Below are 9,914 nucleotides of genomic sequence, written 5' to 3' on the forward strand. Positions count from 1 at the left end.
ATTAGATAAAAAGGAAATTTTAAATAATTAAATTTGATATAGTTGGACCCTTTGTGAATCCAAACGTGTGCGTGTAACGAGAAAAAATAAAATAAAATAATAATAATATAATAATATAATAAAATACATAAAATAAATAAAAATAACATCAAAGGAGGGAAGAACAAAGAGCATGTGAATATAATTTTATATTTTAATATGGAGTCAACATTTATGAATAAAATAAATGACGCAGCTCAATCATTGTTTGTAAGATTAAATGCGAAATTATATTAAAATTATAATTTTTTTTCCTAATAAATGCATATTTCAAATCATAAACTTGATTTTTTTTTCGTTAAACAATACGAAACACATGAAATATGACTTCATTTAAAAAAATTTGTTTTTAGATCACTAACCAAATATACCCTCGATCATATGTGAGATTTGAATTGATGAATTAGAGATGTTCAGTAAACCCGTAGGGCTGATGCCTCGTAGGGATATGCCTTGTAGGAGACACCGTTTAGATGAAGAATGAGGAGGGAGTGATGAAAGATTCCTTATAGTTAGATAAATGAGGCCGAGGCTGGGGATATCGATTATATTTCCCGTTCTCGCTCATTAAACTCGTAGGGTCGGTGTCTTGTAGGGATCTGCTTCGTATAAGACGAGAAATCCCTGTTTAGATAAAGAAACGAGGAAGGAGTGGGGAGAAGGGATCTGCTTCGTATAAGACGAGAAATCCCTGTTTAGATAAAGAAACGAGGAAGGAGTGGGGAGAAATTTCTTTCGGTTAGATAAATGTGAGTGAGGCTGGGAACATGGATTATATTTTCGGTTCTTGTTCATTAAATCTGTAGGCCCGGTTCTTGTAGGGATCTGCTTCGTACGAGACGAGAAATCTCCGTTTAGATGAAGAATGAGGAGGGAGTGAGGAGAGATTTCTTATAGTTAGATAAATGAGGGCGAGGTTGGGGGCATCGATTATATTCCACGTTCCCGTTCGTTAAACTCGTAGGGTCGGTGTCTTGTAGGGATCTGCTTCGTATAAGACGAGAAATCCCTGTTTAGATAAAGAAACGAGGAAGGAGTGGGGAGAAATTTCTTTCGGTTAGATAAATGTGAGTGAGGCTGGGAACATGGATTATATTTTCGGTTCTTGTTCATTAAATCTGTAGGCCCGGTTCTTGTAGGGATCTGCTTCGTACGAGACGAGAAATCTCCGTTTAGATGAAGAATGAGGAGGGAGTGAGGAGAGATTTCTTATAGTTAGATAAATGAGGGCGAGGTTGGGGGCATCGATTATATTCCACGTTCCCGTTCGTTAAACTCGTAGGGTCGGTGTCTTGTAGGGATCTGCTTCGTATAAGACGAGAAATCCCTGTTTAGATAAAGAAACGAGGAAGGAGTGGGGAGAGATTTCTTTCGGTTAGATAAATGTGAGTGAGGCTTTTAGATAAAGAAACGAGGAAGGAGTGGGGAGAGATTTCTTTCGGTTAGATAAATGTGAGTGAGGCTGGGGACATGGATTATATTTTCGGTTCTTGTTCATTAAATCTGTAGGCCCGATTCTTGTAGGGATCTGCTTCGTACGAGACGAGAAATCTCCGTTTAGATGAAGAATGAGGAGGGAGTGAGGAGAGATTTCTTATAGTTAGATAAATGAGGGCGAGGCTGGGGGCATCGATTATATTCCGGGAGTGAGGAGAGATTTCTTATAGTTAGATAAATGAGGGCGAGGCTGGGGGCATCGATTATATTCCACGTTCCCGTTCGTTAAACTCGTAGGCCAGTGTCTTGTAGAGATCCGCACCGTATAAGAACGAGAAATCTGCGGATGACGAGAGAGGAGGGAGTGAGGAGCGGTTTCTTCTAGTTAGGTAAATGAGGCCGAGGCTGGGGACATGGATCATATTCCTCGTTCTCGTCTCTGTCCCGACCTAATTCTCTGCCTGATAGATATCAATAATTAATCGAAGCATAATTAAAATATTTAATATGATTAACTTAAAATGGATTAAATAGTTAATATTTAGTATAAACTCAGCTATGAGTAGAAAAGATTGAAGAGGAACAAGAGCTGTGGAAGTGAGAGAGAGTTGGGCGCCATATAAATAGACGCTATTATTATTTAAGGGAAGCTGGGTTGTCTTGTAGTTGAACAACTATTTAAGGCGTAGTTTTAAAATGCTTCAAATTCAGTCTTCGAGGGACCCGAAATACAGCGAAGTACAAAGAAGCAAAAGCAATCTTTCTTTCTCTCTCCATTTCTTTCTTCCATTGCCTTTGTGAACAGTAATTGCTTGAGGTTGAAACTTTTGGAGGTTTGTTCTGCTGAAGAATGCTTGGATTCTTAGGGTTTCACTTTCTCTGTTTTGAAGATTGACTTCATTTGAATTGAGAATTGCCGGAGCTTCGGTGTTTAATGGTGAGATTTTTTTATCTGTTTGCATATTTTCGTTTCCTTGCGCGTGATTTTCATTTGTGATGTTTTTGGAAGCTGCTTCGAGAACTGTGTGAAACAGAGGCGAGTTCTTCGATTTTGGATACTGGATGTTTTCTTGGAATTCAAAGCTTCATCTCTTCTCATTTTAATGTATTCTGCATAGATTTTTGGCGGAACTTTTGCTTCATTCTTTTTGAAAATTTTGTTTGCGGTTCCTTTCTAATTCGAGTTCGAGTTCGAGTTCGTGCTTTGCATTTCCATGTTTTGATGAATTTGTTCATATCTGAACCTCTCGATACTTGATTTTCGGCAGTTTTCTGGTTTTTCTTCTTTCACGCTCTCTGTTCTATTTCCGTCTCTCCTACTTTCTCGTCTTTTTCTTCTTTTCACTTCTAATTCTCTATTACGGTATGGTTCCTCATCAATACAATAAACGTCTCGATAGCGAATGGACGAAGATTATACGTGTTTGCTTAACTTTGATTTCTTCAGCTTTTGCTTGAGCTTGCCTGAGTTTCCTTTGATCGCAGTTTTTTTAGAAGATTTTGCTCCTACTCTTTGAAGTTTCTTTAATTTTGTTACTTTCTCTGTAGGTTTCCAAATTTTGTGAAACTAATATTCTGTGATTTTCACATTTTCGTTTATAAACTATGTATTTGCAGAATCGGTGCAAGAGGAGGAATCCGCCTTTCTGACCAAATCAATTGTGCCATTGCGAGATCCGCATCTTGATTATATATTCTTCTCGTTGTTAAAGAAACAAACGACAAAAATGTAGGTATCAGAAAAAAAGCTGCAAAAGGCAACTGTTGTGTCTCATGCTTTTCATGTGACTCTTGTATTTGTTTTGATTTAAGCTCTTAAATATTTCTTCATTTTAAATCCTTTGAACCGATTTTGTTAAGAATCTGCCAGAAGTTTGACTAATTGAGCACGGATTTATATTTTAAGGAGTTCTTGCAATAAATAATTTGATTTTCAGTCAAAAAGTAAAGACGAATGAGGACGAAGATCTATTGTTAGTATTAGAAAGGAAAGGACTCGCACTAAAATTTGTGGACAGTTTTAAGAGTGGCTTGTATTACTCGTGAATAACCTACTACTTGTGCTTTGTTAGTTGGCATTTATTATTTTAATTTCTGGCTTTCTTGCTGCCAACTGGCAACCACTCTTGTGAAATTTAGTTCTTTGCTTCACCGATTTCTCATCACCAGCTCATTTGTCGTCGTTTGATCTATACCTGGACTAATTTGATGAATTGGTTACTTATTCCATATGAATGTATAAAATGCGTAAAAGTTCAGACTAATGAATAACCTTTGATATTGTGTGGGCAGAAATTTCATATCTGGAGATATGGGATGCCTAGTATCAAAGCCGGCAGATTCTGGTGGAAACAGGCGGAGGCCGGGAAACATTGGGGAACTCTCTGTCTATGTTCCTGGTCTGCGCATTCCTAAACCAGTAGATTTCTCTCTGACACTTGGTGATCATCTATCCAAAAATCTAGTTGAACGTTTATCAGCTCTTAGAACTCGTATAGTTGTAATGGCTGGTCAGGAAGGTCCAACAATTACTAGAACGCGGAGAAAAACTGCTACTCAACATGGTTAGTAATAAAAATAATTTATCCTCTTTAAAACTGTGTATTTCTTTTTGCCTTTTGATTCACCAGATGGTACTGTTATCTTTAGGTGGTTCAACATTAGCTGATCTTCAGCAGGCTTTGGAAGATTATTTACCCGTTCTTTTGGGATTAGTTAAAGATGGTAAGCCAGATTTTAGTTGATTATGACTGATGTATATGTCTCACACGACAATGCCTAAGAATAGTGTTTGTGTGCTCCATGTAGGAAACCAGCTTCAACACAAAGTACAATTTGCATGGATTAATCAGGAGGATGATTTGGAGGTTGTCGTAACAGAGGAATTACTTGATAAATTTTGTTGCCTTCTCGTTAAAATAATTTCGTCTTTGAAATTTATATAGTTTCCTAAGGATTTCTGAAAAACAAGCCTAGAGGAGATTCTACTATTCTAATAATACTTAAATGTTTTTGCAGGAAACTGCCATGTCCAACGCGTGGTATGAGGTGCTATCAGTTTTGCACTTGATGGCAATGCTATCTTTATCACAGGCCAACCTATTACTTCTTCCTAGAACATCTCCTGATGGTTATCAGCCAAAAGTATCAGAAGGTAATTTTCTGCAGAATGTTGTGAGATTGTATGATATGCTTAGGCCTATAGTTTTCTTTTTCTTAAAAAAAATTTCTATAACCTTTAATGCACAATGCATATATCAAATGGCCTGTACATTCAAGCATTGATAACTAATGCATAATGCATATTTTTTAATTTACCAAGATTTTGTTTTGATTAACCTATATCATGCTATGTTGCAGACAAGAAGTACTTATATAACTAATGCATGATCATATGGCATATTAGTTGCATTCATTTCCTATAAATCTCTCACATACATGCAAGGATTTCCTACTAGGAAGTTAATTCAGATGACCATGGAATAATAATGTTTTGTGATTTTATTTTCTTAAATGAAAGAATTTTTCGTTTTCAGTAAAAGATGTAATTCGAGCTGAAAAGATGTAGAAAGGAACCTTATAGTTCACTATCTCTCATGCCTGCCACTGAGTGGTCTAAGTCTGCATTTAGTTGTATGTGAATTGATGTATGGTCACTACTGTCAAAATATGGGAATATTTCTGTGTATTAGGACATGGAATTTCTATTTAATGCAGACTGCTATTTCCAAGATAACAGGCTTTCTTCCTACTTCATTTAACTTTTAAACTTTTATGTCCTTATTACTAAAAGGCGGTTTCTGTTTACCTGCAGAGAGTAGGCGAGCTTCAATTGACATATTTGTAAAGGCTGCAGGATATTTGGATTGTGCGGTTAGACATGTGCTTCCTCAGTTGCCTGCTGAATTCAGGTCTGTAGATTAATAGTTTTCATAATCTTAACATTGTTACCGTCCCTATTAATCTTTGATTTGATACAAACATATCTTATTAATAAGCTTATCGCGCAAGATTTAGTTGGTTAAGTATCCTCTAAACCGAAAAAGAGGCAGCAATTACATAACTGAGAGCCACCTTCACTACAAACTAGCAAAAGAACTCCATCGTCAACTCTATTCTCAAAAGAACCTCTTGTTTCTTTCCAACTGAGAACCGATTGACCTTCAGTTTTTTTAGATGTTTGCATCTCCAGTTTTGTTCTTACAATTGATCACGTCTACTACTGTAGGAGAAATCTACCGGTGGACCTTGCTGAAGGAGTTCTTCGAGGACTTTGCCTGCATGCACTTGGGCAGGTACTATGTTTAGAATGTCGTAACAATGGGCTGCCACATGATTAGATGCACTTTTCCTTTTTTCTTTTTTTGTTTGGGGGGGGGGGTATTGAGTCTGAAATGTTGAACCTTTTATCAAAATATATCCAATGTTCACTAAGAGAACTAGCTCGATCAACTTTGTTTCAATCTTTACCAAACAATTTAGTGTTGTTCAAGAACCAAGCTGGATCGTGCTCAGTTTTTTCATTATATTAACTTATAAGTTATGCACTTTCCATTACTTCAACCTTTTTATCTGCTCATTACATTCCATTCCATGAACTCGGACATAGGGAGTTGATATTCAGCTAGGAATGGCTATTGATAGCACCAAAGCAACTCTTGCTGTGAAGCGAAGGCTTGCATGTGAGATGGTAAAATATTGGCAGCAAGTAAGTTTGTTCTTTAATTTATTACACTATTTGGTTATTACTATACAAGTAACTATTGAACATTAATCTCCATTGACCAAGTCAAGTGTCATTGATCTGTGTTTCATCTTTTTAACTATAACGATCAAAAGGTGATTACTGTACCTGCGTATTTTTCGGTACAAATCCCAGCATTGGTAGTCTTCAGATTCAACGACCCGTTAAACATTAACACATACAATCCTATCACGTTCATAGAGTTCATTTTAGTTTGTACATTGCGTCTTACTATGTACCTCTAACATAGAGATTTGCATTGAAACATTGAAACAAACAATGATAGAAAAGTTAAAATGATAGGATTTGTATTCAGTAGTTTTCGGATACTTCGTGTCCACATAGTATTCCGTTTCCAAGCATCTTAATTCCATGTAAACATTGAAACAAACAACCCCATAGGAACTTCACACATGCCGCATCCAAGTATGTTTGGATTTCGGTCGCCTACCATGGAAGTAGCCTGTGTCTATCATTGTTAGAGTCTGTTATTTTCTTCCTTATAACTAAATGACTAGCTCCTTCATGCTACTGTAACACCAACATGAACACGAAGCGTTCTATTGGTCCGAAATGAAGAAAATACACAGGACCTGGCTCGATTTTTCTTCTACATAAAATAGAGGCAAATTCTAGAATGCTGAAACATTTTGACCTATCAGATCATTTGCAAATGCATTCATTGGATCTTTACTAGAATTTATTTCCCAGTTCATGTGGAAGCCATCTGGATGTTGGATTACTTTGTTCATGTATTGACCAATTTTATTTTCCTAAAATACTGATTCAGAATCGGTTGTGATGCGTTTAAAACTTTGTTCTCTAAGCAGCTCATATACTCTGATTGTTTTACAGGCCCAAGATAACATTATGAACCAACCCTTATCAAATGGTTGGGGAGAGAAGCACCGCCTCTTTGTTAAATGGAAATACATTGAAGCAAAGGTATGCTTTGATATTTATATCCCGACTACACTTCGTTTTTTTTTTTAATATTAAAACAGAAACAACATTGATTAATTAAAATCATCGAGAATACTTGTAGCTAAATATGACATCCCAAAACATATTGAGATATAAAAGTCCACTTATAACAAAGTATACCTGGGAGTATCAATTAAATATTTCTATTGAATCTTTTGCCCATTTCTTGCTCTCTGCTGGTTAAGAAACCTGCGACCGTATTCAATTCCATTTTACTTGAAAATTTGGTCTTTGTTGTCCTTTCTAGTTTTCCTTTTTGAGCTTTCCCTCAATGTTTTTAAAACATGTTTGCTAGGGAGAGGGAAACGAAACATTCATTCTTTATAAGAGTTTCCTTCGTTCCCCTCTCCAACTAATGTGGAATCTCACAATCCATCCCCTTCGTGACGAGCGTTCTTGCTGACATTTGTTCTCCTCTCCAATCGATGTGGGATCTCACAAAATATTTGCATCTTTGGTGCTTATCTCAATTTCCAAGTCTACGACTTTGTTATGTCATCTATAACTATAATTGATACCATTAATTTAGGACAGTCGGCTGAGTTAGTACCGTCAGTTTTCATAACCTAGCAAACAGCTATCCAGAACTAAGTTACTAGTTTTCTTTGGTTTTCTTCAATCATAAACAGGCTGTAGCATATTATTATCATGGATTGATACTTGACGAGGGAAACACAGAGAAAGCCCATGGGATGGCTGTAGCCGCATTGCAAGCCGCCGATGAATTCTTTAAAGAAAGTAAAAAGGCATGTGACGCATTTAACTCCGCTTCTCCATTATCAAGGTACTTTGGTTCTGTTTTTGGGCTGTTATCTGTTAGCACTTTCGTGACATGTTTCTAATTTTTCTATCATTTTTAAAGTTCAAATTGTTTTGAAAAGTCCAAAGAATTTCCAACCAATGTCATTTATAAGGTTTTCGTTAATATATTTACACTTGTCCTATTTTGATTTTCATACCATCAAATCTTTTGTTTAAATTTGGCTTTAAAACTTTTATCTTTCCGTTGAAATTTTATATTTATGCTGTATAGAAATTTTAATCCTACTTAAAATTTTAAACCGGATTTGATATCATGTTTGCTTTAAATACACTTTGGATCTTCGAAATTTGAGATTAGTTTCAATTTCGTCTCTAGATATTTAAAACTATCCCCTTTGGTTCTTGAGAGTTGGATTTAGTTTTCACGTGGCCCTAAGAGTTGAATTTGGTTTTCATGTGGCCCTAAGAGTTGAATTTAGTTTTCATGTGGCCCTAAGAGTTGAATTTAGTTTTCATTTGGCCCTTTAGATTTCTATCCAAAGTGACATGTTTGGTTTTTGTTTTCAAAGTTTCAAATTGATTTCTAATTATCCTTGAAGATTGAAATTAGTTTCTAATTAATCCCAAGTATAAAAAATAAAATATATGTAGGTCAGTTTAATGTCAACTTTACTATGGACCTTTTAGAAACCAATTATGGACCTTTTAGAAACCAATTTTGAATTTGAGGGACTAAATAGAAATTAAATTCAAATTTTGACCCAACATGTCACTTTTAAAACCTCAAGAATCAAATAGAAACCAAAATTAAATCTAATGGACCAAAAATGTTAGTTTTAAGAAAATGTTTTACCCAAACAGTTTTTATCCAATGCAATGCATAAATTTGTAGCACTCAAAAGCCATTTACTTATTTTGCACATGAGAGAGACTAAATATAATAATGAAAATTGTTGTTATAACGATTGCATTTCCCATGCAGAAATCCGCCACTTTTTGGAACCATGAAGTATCTATCAGAAAAGATTCCAAAAGATGCTTCAAGTAAAGTGCGGATAAACCGCGACTTGTACTCTTTCCAAAAGTAAGTTTCTGATGAACAGAAAAGCTTCCTTTTACCTCTTTTTTAATTAAAAGAAACCAAGCCGATCATTTTGCACTGTAAATTAACCAATTAACCAATTAACCAATTACAGAATCGTTGAAACTGCACCAACGTTGCCCGATTTTGCCCTTGCCCTGAAGCCAGATGAATTCCAGCTTCCTGCAGTGGATCCCTCATTCCATGAGGAGAATATAAACAGAGGACAAATTGCCTCTAAACTATTAAAGGGAGATCAAAGATAAAATATTGTGCACATAATTACTACGTTTATAAAGGACTGAACCAACGTGATGCTCAAAACGGTGTGTAATTCCAAGGGAAGGCTCGTCATTCTTCAATTGTGTGTATCCATAAGTCCTGTCTTTTACTTCCCCTTTTCCATTTTTTACTTAATAAATTCATGTTTAGTTTGTATCTTGCAAGAAGAGTGCTCAAGTTTCTCTAATAACTTTAAATTTTGTATCTAATAATTTTTTAATATATTTAAAAAATTATTAAAAAATTTAAACATTTTCTGGTCTATTACATATAAGAGCCTAAATTTTGAATAAGATCAAGAAAAGCTAAAAATCTAGATACAAAACCCATAGGACCTAAAATTGAAAGTTTTAAATGGCCAAGTAAACACCTTTTAAAATTAGAAACTCAAATCTCAAAATTCAAAATTCAACAAGTAATGATCAAATAGACAAACATAAAAGTTTAGGACTAAACTAATAATTTAATCTTTGTTTTCTGTATAAAAAAACCATAAAATATATTTGATAATGTTTTCTTTAGAAGCAAATATATATATATATATATATATATATATATATATATATATATATATATATATAAAAA

General features: G+C 35.1%; 2 protein-coding genes across 3 annotated transcripts in view; one reads left to right on the forward strand and one right to left on the reverse strand.

Annotated features, from left to right (window-relative positions):
• The first annotated feature begins 2,157 nt into the window (after positions 1-2,157).
• On the forward strand, positions 2,158-9,513 carry LOC111457176. Of its 2 annotated transcripts, none has more exons than XM_023099341.1 (13): positions 2,158-2,413; positions 3,094-3,205; positions 3,769-4,040; positions 4,126-4,200; positions 4,285-4,346; positions 4,495-4,630; positions 5,291-5,387; positions 5,705-5,771; positions 6,086-6,184; positions 7,076-7,165; positions 7,834-7,988; positions 8,949-9,050; positions 9,163-9,513. In XM_023099341.1, the coding sequence occupies exons 3-13, from the start codon at positions 3,788-3,790 to the stop codon at positions 9,311-9,313; spliced, it is 1,287 nt and encodes a 428-aa protein (XP_022955109.1). In that variant the 5' UTR covers positions 2,158-2,413; positions 3,094-3,205; positions 3,769-3,787; the 3' UTR covers positions 9,314-9,513. The 2 variants fall into 2 exon arrangements, with proteins under 2 accessions (XP_022955109.1, XP_022955110.1); XM_023099342.1 differs by having other exon boundaries at positions 2,159-2,413; positions 4,285-4,343.
• LOC111457177 (coiled-coil domain-containing protein 12-like) overlaps positions 9,151-9,914 on the reverse strand; it is a 6,054-nt gene continuing 5,290 nt past the window's right edge. The window contains exon 7 of the transcript XR_002712879.1: positions 9,151-9,230. The gene's annotated coding sequence lies outside the window, so the exon portion shown is untranslated. The remainder of the gene's footprint in view (positions 9,231-9,914) is intronic.

This window comes from Cucurbita moschata, unplaced genomic scaffold, assembly GCF_002738365.1.
Source record: "Cucurbita moschata cultivar Rifu unplaced genomic scaffold, Cmos_1.0 Cmo_Scf00019, whole genome shotgun sequence".
NCBI classification, from domain to species: Eukaryota; Viridiplantae; Streptophyta; class Magnoliopsida; order Cucurbitales; family Cucurbitaceae; genus Cucurbita; species Cucurbita moschata.

Bases quoted from the DNA above. Each gene is read 5' to 3' on its own strand.
- LOC111457176 (XM_023099341.1), top strand. From the start codon at position 3,788: ATGGGATGCCTAGTATCAAAGCCGGCAGATTCTGGTGGAAACAGGCGG. The intron at 4,631-5,290 runs GTAATTTTCTGC...GTTTACCTGCAG, and splicing joins TCAGCCAAAAGTATCAGAAG to AGAGTAGGCGAGCTTCAATT. The intron at 9,051-9,162 runs GTAAGTTTCTGA...AACCAATTACAG, and splicing joins GACTTGTACTCTTTCCAAAA to AATCGTTGAAACTGCACCAA.